The sequence below is a fragment of the Electrophorus electricus genome, chromosome 4 (assembly GCF_041902795.1).
Source record: "Electrophorus electricus isolate QZ-2024a chromosome 4, ASM4190279v1, whole genome shotgun sequence".
Lineage (NCBI taxonomy): Eukaryota > Metazoa > Chordata > Actinopteri > Gymnotiformes > Gymnotidae > Electrophorus > Electrophorus electricus.
Genome location: NC_137500.1, coordinates 6,493,719 through 6,510,490, shown reverse-complemented (window position 1 = coordinate 6,510,490; position 16,772 = coordinate 6,493,719). Strand labels below are relative to the sequence as shown.

The 16,772-nt window shown below is 41.5% G+C and overlaps 1 protein-coding gene across 4 annotated transcripts in view; it reads right to left on the bottom strand.

Annotated features, from left to right (window-relative positions):
• Nucleotides 1–16,772, bottom strand: part of tmem266 (transmembrane protein 266) — a 39,615-nt gene that overhangs the window by 8,032 nt on the left and 14,811 nt on the right. For all 4 annotated transcript variants that reach the window (XM_081712004.1, XM_035519777.2, XM_081712005.1 and 1 more), the window contains 2 exons: nt 3,447–3,601; nt 517–590 (listed from right to left, as the gene is read on the bottom strand). In XM_081712004.1, coding sequence (XP_081568130.1) covers nt 517–590; nt 3,447–3,601 — 229 coding nt within the window. The remainder of the gene's footprint in view (nt 1–516; nt 591–3,446; nt 3,602–16,772) is intronic.

Below are 16,772 nucleotides of genomic sequence, written 5' to 3'. Positions count from 1 at the left end.
TTTGCGTCTCCCTTATCGAGGCGCTGGGCTGCTGAGCCCTTGATTTGAAGCAGAATGTATGCTTCAAAGACAGAAGGGAATTCATAAGGAAGAGAGACAGATAGGGGTCTTCTAGCCAAGTCCATGCAGCAGAACTAAATAACGGATTTGCAGAAGGAAAGCAGACATTCCGTAATTCAGAATTTGGAGCCGCAATAGCAACAGTGTTCACAACCCCAGTGCTTGTAAACGTCTATGAATCCTAAAAATCCCAACACCTCAGCAAAATTATTCCAACCTTAAATCTAACTTTCTTTCTTCTCTGTGCAAAATGCTGCCCATAATTCAACAGTGACAATGTGATTATATATTCATACGCGCTAAATCAGCAAGAATTCGTCCAGATAACTGGAGGAGACGCGGTGAGTTGTGCTTGCTGGCACGGAGGGCTGTAGACCCTTCTCTCCCTCACTAGGTCAGCACTAGTCGCACACATACCTCAGTGAAGAAAACTTAGGAAAACACACGGACACACACCTCAGTGAAGAAGAGTGAGAGAGTGACCAGGCTGATCCAATGGATGATGCCAGCAAACTGGAACGCATTGGTAACTGAGGAGATGGAACATATAAAACACCCTCAGCAGAACGGAAAGCTCTTTATTCATCACATAAATCAACAACAGCAACAACAACAAACAAGTATACATGCATACAGCACAAGAAGGCCATTCGCATTTCATTTCGCACAAATGTTAGGCCTCTTAGATTGAACTTTGACATCAATAATACAACGAGCTCCAATAAAACGCTCGCATTGCAATTATCACCGATTCATTACAACGCATGAAGCGGAAGGCAGGTATCCATTTTAGCTTGGCTCCAGTAATTCCAGGGTGAACAGGTTCAGGGTAAGACAACCACCTCACAGAGGGTGACCTCAGAATCCCTCCCTTTCCAACAACCCGAGAGTCACACTCGTTATGCAGAAGCATATTTCCCACGCACACCCATGTCACATTCAGGTGACGCGAAGAGCCATTTACCATTACAGCAGCTGTCTGAACTGGAAGCGTGTCAGGTATTTCTGCTATTCAGATCCGCCCGTCCACTCCCGCGGGGCTGGCTGTGCCGTTTCTGCTGCAGCTTCCTCTGCCTGCCTACCTATTTATCAGCCCGATTATGGCTGATCACCGCGCTGCGTTCAGCCATCGCCACGCCCTCTTAACCCGTCCGTCCATCCGGACCCCCGTGCCGCTCTCCCTCCATCCACTCCTCTGCTAGTCGCTTGCCCCGAATTTGTGTGGCTCTTCTTCCTCCCCCTCCCCGGTCCTCCTCAGCACATCTATCAGGGACTTTTTTAAAAAGGCCAGACAGGACAAGGGAATAGTAGTAAATAGTGAAGATTTTAGATTTTACAAACACTTCATTCAAAATGGAAAGGCATGTTATAGCCAGATATGTGTTTGCCAAAGTCATCACTCCCAAAGGTCAACACAGAGGCATTTGCCTGGGAAGGGCTTTTTTGCTTGAGGGGCAGTTGGCTTTGGATTATTTGAAGCTGAGGGGTTATAGTAGAAGACTATCAGACTGATGGAAGTAGTTGTTTGAAGGGTATTTGGTTGTGGGGTGAATTTTGATTGAGGGATATCTAGCTGTAGGGTAATTGCGTTTGAAGGGTATTTGGCTGTGATGGGGTAATTCTGGGGAAGAGGCAATTGGCTGTGGGGTAGCTGAGGGTGAGGGTTCATTATCCGAGTAGTTGTAGTTGAAGGTTAGGTTGATGGGGTAGTTATTGTTGAGGGGTATTTGGCTGACAGGGATAATTTTGTTTGAGAGGTACTTAGCTATGGGGTAGATGGCGTGTGGCTGTTACAATGGTTGAGGGGCAATTGCCTAAAGGGCAGTTGAAGTTGAAGGGTTATTTAGCTTATACGTCCAGTTCCTTCTCTTCTTCCCACCTTCCTGTTCTTTCTATATTCTTCTTATTTTTCCTGTTTCCACCTTTGCCTGCTCTGCCTTAGAAATGCCTCTTTTAATTCTAGTTGTGCTGATTTTCATTCTTGGCATTTGCTTTTGTACTCTGCTCCTGTTCCTATGCTCATCCATCACTATCCATGTTTTAATATCATATCTGAAGGTCTTTTATCGTAATAAACTATACCTATACTAACTTTATCGTAATAACCTATACTATGTTAGAGGGGAGCTGCTCCGTGCTTGCTCAACCTTGAGTTATCTCAAAATTTAAAATACATTTCTCAGAAAACTGAATACTGTGTCGACATATGGTGGTGACATAGGACATATTAACATTAAGATTTAAAATATTCAAAAACTATAAAAATTACCACAATATGTCTGACACTGATGTATTCTGCAGACGTGAAATGTGACAAGGGGTCCTTTAGAGTGACGGCTGCCCTTGTTTTTGCCTAATTGTAATACATTTTAATGAATGTTTGATGGTGTTGACAAAAAGTCGGAACATAACTTTGAAACCTTATAAAACCACGTGTTATTGGCAAACAAGACTGCTCATATGGGATTTTTAAATGTTGTTTTAAATGTATTTTTTTTAAAGTCTGTTAAATCAATTAAATCCATTTTATTACTAATGTTTAAACCTTTCTGAACATGCACCGTTTTAGTTGTCGTGTGGTGTCATTAAGTGTCACATATTTGACATAATAATGACTAAATAAATGAGGAGGATAATTGTGTTAAATGTATTCTACCATTAATCCTTCATAATACTTTTAATAATTTCATATTACAATTAAAGACATGTTAATTACTAAACCTGAATGCAGTTACAATTGCTGGACATATTTTATCTCCCAAGAAGCGGTGAACTATGATCAAAGTGTTTGTCCATTAGTACGCCTGCATTTCTTTCATAAATGTCAATAGTTTCCAAACACAGACACAAAAGATAAAGATGTCAGTGTGTTACAGGTTCAGTGTAATTATTGTGTGAATGAGATCTGGAACCTATAGCACGCAAACAAGTGGTACTTTCATACTGCTCCGATTCACTGTGCTAAATGAGCCGATTCATTCCTACAGTTACGCTCCGTGTTAATCTGAGCTCACCAAACACAAAAAGCATGCTTCAAATCAATATTTACCAACAAACACCCAGAAGTAGAACTAACACTCAGTGGCTCAAGCATGTAGCAAAAGCCTCTTTGGCCTACCCATCCCAAATCTTTAGGATGACACGCAATCATCACCGAGGAAAACTGCAACACAAGTCACAAGTTCCCATATTCATATTCAAAAGTTCTCAGATTCTTTTTTTTTTTTTTTTTTTTAAATGCTAAAATATTTGTTCACAGGCTTTCTAAACAAAGGTAAAATGCCCAGCGAGTGTGCAGTGTTGGGTTTGTGAAGTGGCCTGGGGAGTGCTGGGAGCTCTCTCCTCCCACGGGCCGGCATGACAGCGCAGGTTGTTGGGGTGCTTACACTGCAGCAGCCTGGTGTCGATGAGTAGCTCCGCACTCAGAAGGACCACCACCAGGATGACGCAAGCCACCAGGAAACAGTTAAAGCCTGCACTCAGCAGGCACACCTGCCACAGGGCCGCCCGTCTCCCACAGCACGGCTTCAGCCAGTTGGACCTAAGACACACAGGCAGACACAGTTGTTGCAGTAACCACCTCGCCTAACCGTGTAGGGTTCTCGGATTTTCGGCAGATTTAATTATTATTTTTACATCTTGAGGCATTAGTGGTATACTGCTTGCACCGTCAAGGCTAGTCCTAGGGCTCTATTACCCTGCACACGTTTTCAAATGGACTGCAGCCCAGTACGCCTGATCCAGCACACGAAAGGCTTGGTACCTAGCTGATGAGCCAGGGAAACGTCCAACTGTGCAGGGCAGTGGGGCTCCAGGACTAGAGCTAAAACCCCTGGTTTACATGCATCCAAGAAAGATTGAAAAATCATTTCTTTCAGTGTACAAAAGTTCTAACTGTAGGGGGCACCGTTTTGTGCATGTAGAAGCTCACATTTCTACAAATACAGAACATAAATACACGTAGAAGAAACTATACATGCACATTCATGGTCAAGTCTATCACTCGTAGCCTCTGTTTGACAGAGAGAGATAAACAAGACCCTTCACTATGAAGGCATGTGTCATCCCTTGTGAAAAAATGCATTTATTTTCTAAGCATTAAACAGAGTAACATTCTGTGTGATTAATCACTCTCCATCACTCTCTCACCATACCACCTCACTCCATCCCCCTCTCCTGTAAAGACTGGCTAATTGAATTGCCCTGTTGATGGCCTTATTCACTCCTGTGCTCTCGGTATTCTCGTCACTCTTCTGTCTCTCTCTCTCTCTCTCTCTCTCTCTCTCTCTCTCTCTCTCTCTCTCTCTCTCTCTCACCTTCTGCTGCTGTACTTATGCCATCAACAATCACCATCTTGGCACTTAACAGGAATGCAGGGATATTCATTATCAGGAACATATGTTATTATCTGCATTCCATTATCATATAAACGCTTCGGAGACTATATGCTGCAACTTGGCCAGCCAAAAAAAATTGTATCCAGGAGCTTTCTGGAATGCATCCCATTTCAATGTCTCTCTCTTGATTAAATACTGTGAGCCCAACGTTACAAATCTGACGGTCCGTATTGGAATGCTGGAGTGCAGTCATGTGCGTAGTATTTTCCAGTGTGAGCTCCAAGCTCCTGCCACGCATCCCATAGGATCCTGGCAGGATGGGATGGGCCCGTTAGATTGCAGAGCCACTCTAACCTCATCCTGTAGCCCTATTACCACACAGACACACACACACACACACACACACACACACACACACAACCCCCCCCCCATTACACATGCCATCTGGAGGCCACAGTCTCCATCCCTCATATGCAGCCAAAAAGATGATTGCTTAACAGCATGGCTGTGCCTACATTTGATTAGCCAGACTATGTTTACATGCTTTAGGCTTTGCCCTTGCACTGAGTGAGTAAGAAGGGCAGAGAAGACACTGGTGCGGGGCTTGAGGCTGAGGGGCGATGCCTGATCACAGTCTTACAGCATCTCTGTGGGTGTTCTGAGCCCCTCCCTGAGCTGCCGATCATGAGCTGCGACGGTACACTGACTGTAAACAGAAGTTTGCTGCAAATGGTCTGATCTCAGCTTAGACGTTGCAACTACAGTGGAAAAGGAAAAGCATGACTGGAGGCGAATCTCTTCTTCCTACTGTGCATATCCTCAATAACGGCAAAAGCTGCCCTAAATCTCCCATTTTCCTTCTTGTCCACTCCACTCTGTCAGGGTGAGTGAGTCTCACTGAGATTTATGGCCAGTAAATAATGGAGATTAAAAGAGTTGGAGTCAGCAGGGCAGGCAGGCGAGCTGATTTAGGTAGGGGCCACAATCTTCAGAAGGGCCACACGTCACTGTGACCTACAGTGGAGCCATGGAACCTCAAACACTGCTGTCAAAAGGCCAGAGCACGGCTCTGGGCCTCAGCATGGCAGGGGGAACAAGCCTCCAGAGTCATTTCTAAAGCTCAGAAACTTCAAGAGGAAGCCTGCTCAGATAACATTTCAGAAGTGCAGCAGTGCAGGGCAGCGAAGGGAAGACTAGGAAGAACTAACGAAAGGGCCCTTGGGTTGAATTACTGCGATTAAATGCTAACCGTCACAAAGATGGAATTCATGAAATGTGAGATCCAACACACCATGATGACACTGTCCTTTATACAAACACAAACTTTAGAAAACACACAGGCCTCCCTGCCCACAGGCAAATGGAAAACACTTATGTCATCATGAAAGGGTAAGACAATTTTTACAGCTGGCTCCATTGTGCTGTAATGAAACCTTCGGCTTGGCATACAAGCTGACAATAATTTCAAAGGTCGTGGCAGTATCAGTCAGTGGAAGCACTTTCGTTCAGAGAAGAAGGTACAGTTCCAGAACATTAGATGTATGTATGGAGCACAGGAACAAAACACCACAAAGGGATTGTTCCTTTGGATAAACTGTTGGGGGGCGGGGGGTTGAAGTGATAAAGAGAGGCAGGATGGGAAACCGAGACAGAGAGAGAAGTAAGTTGAGGTGAGATGAGGCGAGAGGTAATATGGAGAAGAGGGCAACGTATGTGTCTAATTCTGACAGGAACTCTGGTGTGTGATTCTATCTGCCTGCTGTCCCCACACAAGGTGAGCCGGAGGTCTGAGACCAACAGGCGAGACAGTATTGAGGAGCCCCGACTGAAGTCACCGTTTCTGACCTACCGCAGAGGTGCAAGTCAGAACTGCCCTCCCCACACTACTGAATTACTGAGATACTTTAGTGGAATGAATGGAGACTGAGAAACACATGGAGCAGAAACAAGTTACACAGCTACACTACGAACTTGCACTTGTTATCAAGTGAAGGTGATATTTATCTAACCAACGATATTACCCCCTTATTCAGAAGGCAATACTTCAGAAGAGCTGGGTCTCTCCGACATGTTCTTCCAAATAGTTTTGGAATAACGTTTTATGTACTTCTACTGTGCCACTACTGTGGGCAGGAAGGAAGGACTATCACTAGAGTAAAGGACCTTTCTACCATCCCAGTGTTATCTCCTCCAGCCGTGGCCAGCGGACGGCACGTGGCACAGAGCTGTGACCAACGCTTTTCATACAGATGAAAATATACCAGTAGGAAACAAGACCAATACACAGCTCTGCCACGGGTACACGCGACAGAGATACACACAGGACACGTAGATATGCACAAATGAGCAAATCTAGAAGAAATGGAAAAAAATATTAATAATCTAAAATGAAAATGAGTACTTTTAGATAAGATAATACTAGTCTAGTGCCAAAGCACCAAGTATTAATTGACACGCATAGCTCAACCTGATATAAAAAGGCTTTTTTTATGAGGCACTGTAGTAGGAGGATGAAAAGACAAAGAAATGTGAACAGGGAGAGAGAAAGCAGTGCTGGATTTGGGAATAAAGTACATGTCTAAATGTGTACAGTTTCAGAATTTATTTAAACCAGTTCCCTCCAGCAAACCGGAGAGGCTATTCATTTAATAAAGCTTTAAAAGAAGTCCTGAGTGGGTGGTGGTGGGAACAGGGGTGATGGATTAGAGAAAGATGGGAGACTTCATTTGGGGCAAACAGCATTAAACTCCTGCCTGCTGCAGCATTTATGATGAGGTGAGGCTCTTTTCAGCAGTATTTTGAGAGGAGGTGAGGCTCTTTTCAGCAGTATTTTGAGAGGAGGTGAGGCTCTGATCGGCAGTATTTTAAGAGGAGGTGAGGCTCTTTTCAGCAGTATTTTAAGAGGAGGTGAGGCTCTGATCAGTAATATTTTAAGAGGAGGTGCGGCTGATCGGCAGTATTTTAAGAGGAGGTGCGGCTCTGATCGGCAGTATTTTAAGAGGAGGTGAGGCTCTTTTCAGCAGTATTTTAAGAGGAGGTGAGGCTCTGATCGGAAGTATTTTAAGAGGAGGTGAGGCTCTGATCGGCAGTATTTTAAGAGGAGCTGCGGCTCTGATCGGCAGTATTTTAAGAGGAGGTGCGGCAGTATTTTAAGAGGAGGTGCGGCTCTGATCGGCATACAAAGAAGACCAATGGCTTGTCAGATCACAGTGATAAGAGAAAATGAGGCTTTTGCCACTGAGACGAGCGCTCTCATCTTAGGGCTGGAGTCTACATAAAGTAAAGCCATCAGGCCCCAGTCATTGCAGACAGCTCAGGTAACAGAGTAACAGTCCTTCAGACATGAACAGGCCATGCTGTGCCAGACATCCAGGCTCCAGTGTAGCTCAGGAAACAGGTGTCTAATGTTAGTGCACTATATTTAAAAACAACAGAAATCAAACGACATTGCTTAAAACAAACAAAAACCTCAAACAATGTGAAATACAATAGCTCCAAAGTATCTAATGTGGGACATGAATGAGTGTGAAAAAAAAAACAATATTCAGAATGGTTGCTGACAGACAAACTGCCCCTCTTCCATGCTGAGGTCATGAAGCGGCACGTTGCAGGTGAAAGTGAGTGCCACGCCATACTCAGTGGTGCCACTGTGCTTACTGTGCTCAACAAAGGTGAAAATTTTACTTCCTAAGCAGCACCTCCTTGATTTTCAGTGCGTTTTAATCAGACAAGCACTACGACTTGAAACCAGACACTTGAAACCACTGTGAAGCACTGGGCAGAGTGCCTCAAGGTTGTATTCGGGGATCTGTTTAGCTTTGACATTAAACCAGGATATCTTCAGCAGGTGATTGATAAGGGGTTAAGAGGCCTAAAACTCTTCCCCTGGGAAACTATTTGTTTCTGCATATTATACTTGGTTCTGACTGATGTAAATGGCACCACATTTAATAAGCTTCTTCTTACTTCCAAGACAGCTTAGGAGACAGAATGAACCACTGTCACAGGGTTAGTAATCAGACCTATAGCAGCAATGACATTGGGGAAAAAAAAAAAATCAATCAATCAATCAATCATGCCATAGGTCTGTAGAGAATGGATGTGGCCAAACTGCATTCAGCAGACAGCTATAGCCTGCTCCTGTTTGATCACTGCTCTGGTAAAGCTATGCAGTCCACAGCAGCCTGATAAGGACTACGTTTGAAAATGAAACTTCAGCTCCTTAAAAAAAAAAATCAAGAGGAATATATGAGATATTTTCATGTGCAGTAATAAAATATATAGTTTATTAGGTGCAACAAGCCTATCTGCTTTTCGAGGACTGATGAGAGCTCAGAAGAAGGTTTTACAACATCCAAAGTCTGACTTATCCATGCCACCTATCTGACTTCTGCAAGCAGGGAGGAATCATGAAATGGTGTGGGCTGTGTGTGTGTGTATACACTTCTCAGACTTACAGCACATGGCAGTGAAGCTCTAAGTATTTTTTATTATGCAATTAATAGTAAATGATGTGTAAATTAAAGCCTAATCAGTACTGAGTTAAAATGTAATCTTATTTCATTTTTGTGGAGTAACTGGGGAATGACCTAGCAGATATAGGCTGGGAAAGTTCAGACTCTTTAGCTAATTTGTTAGACCTTTGGAGCTACAGCATGAGTAAATCACAAGTTAATTAGCTTCATGCACTCGACCACCAGCGATCACAGAGTAGTTCCACTTCACCACCATCATGTCTGCCTCTCCTGATTCAGCGCATATTCTCCCAGTTGCAGGACCGCTGGAGAAGAGAGAAACAATGAGCAGTGCAGTTCCAGGCCTAGCTTCCTAAGCGCTTATAAGCCTCAACACCCCAGCGGACACCGAGAGACGGAAAAACCAACAAAGCACTAAATATACGCTGAACGGCACTTTTGCTGATGTTATCACAGCTAATCAATTTTACATCTGAGAGGTTCCTTATTAGAAACGCCACTACACACCATTAATCTCCTGACTTCCCCTGAGAAGAAGTGGGGGAAACGGAGTGTTTATTGAATGAAATAAAATGCACAAATTTAATCAGAGGAATGTGAAGACATTAACTGCATTTTTTAAAACTCGAATCACCATGAGCTCATGGCGACTTCTGTCACTTATTGAAATGCAACTAATTCTAAATATTTTTACATTTAATGGCATTTCATTAAAAATGTTTTTAAATATTTTGTAAATTAATTCATTTAAAAAATCAATTTGTACCTCCTTCAATAAATAAATAGCCATGTCTAGGTAACTGCAATTATTGCAGACGATAATTATTCTGAGATGTGTAAGAAAATTGAGACAATATTGTACAATTATTGTAGGGGTTTTATTTATTTAACTACGAGGTTGTGCAATATCTGAAAACTGGCTGCTTTGTGAGACTGTGCAATAATTATGGGTATGTGCAGTAACTGCAGTGGTTGTGAGACTGTGCAATGAATACTGAACTGTGCAATAATTGCATGTCAGAACTGTGCAATGTTTTCAAATTGTGAGACTGTACCAAATACTGATCTGTGCAATGACTGCTGGGGTGTGCAAATAACTGGAGAGATGACTGGTAGGCTGTGAAACATTATCATTTTAAACTTGAAAAATGACACTAGTATATGCGATCATGCATGTGAATGTGTGACTGAATCCCTGAGGGCACCATAAAGACAATATGATATGATATATCATATCATAGTATAGAAAAAAAAATATTGTGATTATACTAGTGATTAATATAGTGATTATATTCTTGAATTAGAACTAAAGCCGAAGGTAAAATTTCACTTCTGGCACAAGAACCATCGCTAAAAGCTGTTATTTCTCAATCTGCATCTTCGACAGTTAGGCTTTTGCACTAAAATCTTATTCCCATTAATAGAGTCATAAGGACTCTAAAGTCATAAAGTACTACAATTCGCCATTTTCATGCAGATGCATACACAAATGGCAGAAAGTGCATGATTTGGTGTTTTATTTGAGGCCTATTCAGTTCTTATGTTCATGCTTACATTTACAAGGGCTACGAAGACTTGTTGTGTCAAAACACAGCAGAGACCATCATAAGGCATTGTCTTAAGAACATGACCAACACACGCAAGACAACAAGATGGTAGATGCAAGATGATAAACCCAAATACTAAAAAGGTAAAAGGGAAGAAGATGGCATTGGTGTACGGTGACCTGCGATGTGAGGTATAAATCGCTGTGGAATAAATCAGCATATACACTCAAAATAATTAGTTTTTGATCATTTCATACATTATGCATAAAAATTATTGTCTGATTTTATATGACAGATGATATGGTCTCAGGGCTTGAAACAGGATTATGCAGCTCTGAAACACACGCATACATATGAAATACAATTTTGTATAATCTTAGGAAGCACTGGCTGTGTTTGTGATCCTAAAAAAAAGATAATCAGTGCAAATTAAAAAATGGACATGTGATTGTTTTGGTGTGCTAGGCACTCCGCCCGAGGGCCACGTCCGGTCTCTCTCTCTCACACACACACACACACACACACACACACACACACACACACACACACAAACAATCGCCTGATTACTGACTGCTAGCACCTGGTCCTTGTCTCCTTTGTTCTCCCTCTGTTTAAAGCCCACAGGAACGCTTGTCCAGTGCTGCGCTTTATTCCCCGGACCCGTCTACAAAGGACACCCCGAGTGAAACCGCTGCTCTGCTGCATCGCTATGCGACGAGAGTTACTTCCCTTTGTTGCTGCACACTGCGGTGCGTTGTTATTTTTTGCAATGGAAAATAAAGACATTCCATTCCCACACCTGCGTCTCGCTTGCGTCTCCTGCTCACCTCACGTTGCTATTATTTCACATTGCTATTAAGCTGAATTAGCAATTCAAAATCAAGTCAACCATTAAAATCACCAACATAGATAAATAGAGAAAATAATTTTCCATCTTAATTGAAATTAAAAGTTTCTGTTCAAATAAATCATCTTATTGGATATTCAGCAGGTAAACTGCTGTGTCTAGTCTCCTTAACCCAGCATAAATGCAGGGTCACAGGGGAGAAAATAAATCTAACAACAAAACCTGGACTGACTGGTCTGATTTGCACTTGGAGAGGGACCTCAGACGGTCTGCAGCAGGAGCCGTCCTTCTACAAAGCTCCCAAAGCTCCTTACTCATGAATAGAAGCTGGGGCTGGAATGGAAGATTGGCTTACCACTAGTATAAAACCAAACGCAGGTAAACTAAACAGCTTCTCTAATCATACTTTGGCTTATTTAATTAACTCAGAGGTTCAATATCACTGCTTCCCTGCTTCTTTCTTACAGAGCTCTTACCACACGTGGCACACCTTGCTGTCAAGTATCAAAAACAGGCAGAGAATTCAGGTCTGCTCTTCCAGAGAGGGAAACTGGTTAATTCACAGAAAATGGAGATAGCTCTGCTCTGTATCTGCCAAGCAGTGGACCAGCTGTTTCCCATTAAGTGTTTGGTTTTTTGCCCCTTTTTCTTCGCTGAGAGGGAGACGTGTCCTCGTAATCTCAGCATTTGCATGTCCGTGAACATTCACATACTCTCATCTACCCCAAAGTATCACCTTTGCTGAGGGGCCATATGAAGCTTACGGCAGTGACTTCAGCGGCTGAATCACGAGCCTGTGCTTCGTGTCTTTAGGCATGAGGGAGCGCAGTGGCCATTTCAGCAAGCTTACCCATGCCAAGTGCTATTTATTCAGGCTCAAAATAACTCGGGGTTCAAATGTGCTACACGTACCCCAGCTGAATGAAATCATTTGCTGAACAGAAGCTCTAGAACTGTAACAGAGCTTCTTGCAAGTAAATCAGCATATTGGCTATATAGATGAACATATCCCAATTGTCTGTGAAAATGGTGCGTGGTCTTTAATAGGAGCCAACCATTCAGCTGTTGGATAGTCAGCAGCCCCCTTCTAACACTAGTGTAAGAGAAACAGCAGAACTGGCTTGGATCAGTGCAAAAGGACAGTTATTATAAATACTTTAAACCTCAGACTCAGAACACCCCAAACTGGGGAAGAATGAGTGTGATGGACCTAAGCATGTTCCAACCAGACACATGAATCATTTACATTTACGGCATTTAGCAGACGCTCTTATCCAGAGCGACTTACAAAAGTGCTTTGTCATTTACTCATAGAATATATCCTAGTACAGTAGGTTAGAATCAAACATACCAATGAACTAGAATACTGTAGAATACAGGGATCAATGCTGATACCTAGAAGTACAAAATACATAAGGTCTATCTTAAACAATAAAGTGCTATAAACAATAAGTGCTAGAGTTTGTTAAACAACAAACAATACCCTACAATAAGTACTAATTTAGTCAGTCAATATGGGAGCAGTGTCAGTTGTCCTTTAAATATTTTGCAAATAGGTTGGTCTTCAGTTTGTGTTTGAAGACTGCAAGGGACTCTGCTATCTGGACAGCAAGTGGGAGTTCATTTATCAACTATAAAGGATTACAAAACCCAGGACTGGATTTCAATTCAAGGTCAAATTTGAATACCCTTGCTACAGAGCCTTAGAAGCCATAGAAAAGATGAATGCATTTAAAGGTGTTAGTAAAACCCATACCCTAACCAGGAAGAGTCAATACTGAAATGCAGTTTATGTGGCATTCTTATAACTATAATTCTAACATGAACCTATTCATAGCCATATTTGTGATTTTATGAACATACAGGTTGTCACAAAATGATTCTGGACACTTCAAGAATATTTTGGTCAATCTAATAATTTATGTTAAGCACAGCTATCCAAGTATATTTACCATGTAGCATTCTCATGCTTCTCATGAGACATTTGAGAAAACCTTTATATTCATTCCAAGCAAGACCATCGGGTATTACTAACAAAATTTAAAAAGCAAAAGGGAAAAAAAAAAAAAAAAAGTTGAACTGGTCAGAGATGAAGAACAGAAGGCCTGACAGTGTTGGACAATCCCACACACCCTGCGGTCATGGTCTCTAGCACATTCCGGTCATGGAGCCCAGTTGCCAGAAAACACTAATAATAACACGCACATTGCTAGCCTGAACCCTACACTGAATCTGCAAGCACTGCAAATGGCCAATGAAGTTAGGGAGAACAAGCACCTTCCTACCCCATTGCCCAGCCCTGCTCGATGTTTAGGCTATTCTAGAGAAAGGCCCGAGAGCAAACGCACATACACCTCTGCTCTTTTAGGACAATATTCCGTGGAAGCACAATACTAAATGTGAAAGTGTAAAGGTCCATGATGGTTATTAACAACCCTTCCATCAGCAGACTTCCAAAATTCCTCCAGTCTGCACACTGGAACCTGCCAAAGAGAAGGCAAGCTGGAAAAACCGCTAAAATGACGGCACTATCTGGCGTGTTCCTAACATCAGGAATGTGTAAACTGTCATTTAAAGCCACAGAAAGGTTTGGCTATACCTGAGCCACAGCTGCTCCAGTGACAGGCCTGAATGTACTCACAGAGAGCAAGGCAAATATACACATTGGACATGGGGACATGAATGAATAGACATGATTCATGGATGTTCTTTGTATAATTAACAAGAACAACATGGAAGGGCATTGTTTTTCAACAGATTACTTCAGATAAGTTTCAGGCACATTTTGTAGCTTCCACAGAAATAAAATACAATGCAACTTCCTTGAAATCTTCTCTACTGCACCCAATATCTTTGGAATACCAAACATTTTGTACATGCCATTTTGTCACAGTGTCTGTTCCCAAAGGCATCTGAGAAAGTAAACCGGAGAACCACAGGAACTTAACAGTGGAATGTCCAAACAGTTCTTTAAATATCTGGTGATCTTCAGCTACTTGCATGAACAAACCCTAAGTGGACTCCTAATTCATACTGATGTACCCTCCAGACAGTTAAACCAAAGACATAGGCAGGGCTCCAACATACAGCAGTGTCTATGCCGAGCTATAGATTATCTGGAATTTGGAAACGGTGCATCCTGATTAGGTCATGATTTATAACATCCCTCAGTCTGTGGCTATAACCATCAACAGGTTTTCTGTTAGTTCAATAAACCAATTAAGAGTTGAATGCCAGTGAATGAGCGAATAAACATGATCTAAGATGTATTTTGTACTAGGTCCAAAAGCTCTATGATTGCAACATTTTTATAATGGATTCACGACAACCTTGCGAACAATTACTTTTAGCTTTTATTTTATTTTATTTTTTCTTAGGATGTAATTCAGTAAATCAACTATAATTTCGCCTATAGGTTGACAAAAAAAAATCTACCATAGGCACACTATCTGTCCTAGATATGAAACAACCTATCCTATATCATCATATACTGCAAATGACCTCAAAACCGACAAAAGCTTTTCACACAGGACACAAAACAAATGTGGTTTAACAAATCCAAAATACCTTACTAAAATTAGACCAGTACTAATAATAGAGCTTTGGTTGGCATTAGAAGACACAATGAAACCATTTATATGTTCTGCCTATCAGATTAGCAGATCCCTTGGTTATTAATTAACCACAAACAATGGCAATCCAACTCAGTTACCATTCCACTCATGGCGAGGACATGAGTCACAAAAGCTGCTTTCAATGAACCATGACATGCCCACATTCCTTCTCGAGTTAAGAAACAAAAATACAGCCTACTCATTTCTCTCAGGGGACCTTTATGAATGGCATGTCCTGGAATGAATGTGACTTGAAAATCAGGAATTTTGATCTGCAAGGTCACAATGTATCCAGCAGTTTCAGTAATGCTGTGTTGTCATTCGCTGTCAGAACATGACAGCAAGTTTCACTGTATCATAATTGAATCTGCATTCATCATCAGAAACTTCAGCAGAGTATTATAGGAGAGGATTGTATTTGTTGTAATAATGCCACATTGTCGGATATGACTAGCCCCTAGTCCTGAAAGTATATAAAACCAAACATTGGTCCTTAGGCAAGAACTACATGCATGAACATATTCAGCATTAACTGTTGGTATGATTTAAGGGGAATTAAGTGGACTTGTCCTATTTGTTCATTTTCTTGTTCTGTTCCATTACGTATTAGATATTATAAGAGCAAAATTTACCAGTAATCCAGACCCGTCATACAAGTTATGTACAGCTGTTCTAAACAAACACACACACCTTTATGGAATAGGTCATTAGATTAAATGAATAAGTTTTAATATCATCATCATGTTGCAATGGCAGTTTTCTTCAGTAGCATTTGACTACGTACTCTAAATTGTGACAATGGACATCTGATGTGGACAGGCAAGACGTGCTATGATGCGGTACATGGCCACAATGCCCACTGATCTTACATAGCTGCAAGTTAGCCTTCAATTAAAATTTATTTATTTGTTTAATGTTGATGCCAACAGTTGCTGTCGTGACATCCTCCGTTACAATGCTCCACTGCATCACCAGCTACCATGACGCACATTTTCTGTTTTGTCCTGCCCTTGACCAGTTCAAAATTATACTCATGTAGGTAACGCCTTACTCCGCCCCCCCCCCCCCCCCCCCCCAAAGTTTCATCTAATTTCATAGCAAACTATCTCTTATGTGATTATATGGAATTTTAAATGACAGTGCAAACAAATTATTTGACCTCTAGCAACTTTAACCATTTCACTGTGGATTCTGTATAGGCCTGTTTTTCTTTATTGATCTCTGAAAGGAGTAAAGTTTTTTTCTTTTTAACCTTAGACATCCTGTTTTAAATATAAAAGACATCTGAATAAACTGTGCTGGGCATTTAGCCTTATAAGTTATTTTGGGTCATCAACTACACTAAATCTAAATTTTATTTGGGTCATCAACTACACTAAATCTAAATTTTATTTGGGTCATTTCCCACAATTAAAATTCCAAACATTTGTGAATCTAATGTGGCACAGCCATATTAAAGTTGGAAAAAAGTAGATCATGAAAATAGAATAGAATGATGCCAAGTGATCAAAGATGTATCGACCCCTAAGGGGAAGAATGAAATCGACTTTCCTAACACAACACATGCACACACCCACACACAGAGGGTAGACCAAAATCTGGCTCTTGAAGTGCTGCTGAGTAAGATTCTTGCCCTGTCCATAGTTATAGATATTTATGTCATGGGCATGCTTTTACCATGTGGTAACTTTTGATTCATTAAAGTCTGTTAAAGGAACAATAAGTAACTTTTTTTTACAACTAAAAAGTAGCAAACAACATTTACATGAGATAAAGAGTCAACTTGCATTGTAGTTCTCAAATGAATCAGTTTATGCTCCATAGAGCAAGTTGCCCAAATAGAGGCGCCCATGTTTAGACTAGAATCCCTGAAACATCCAAGCCACTAGGTA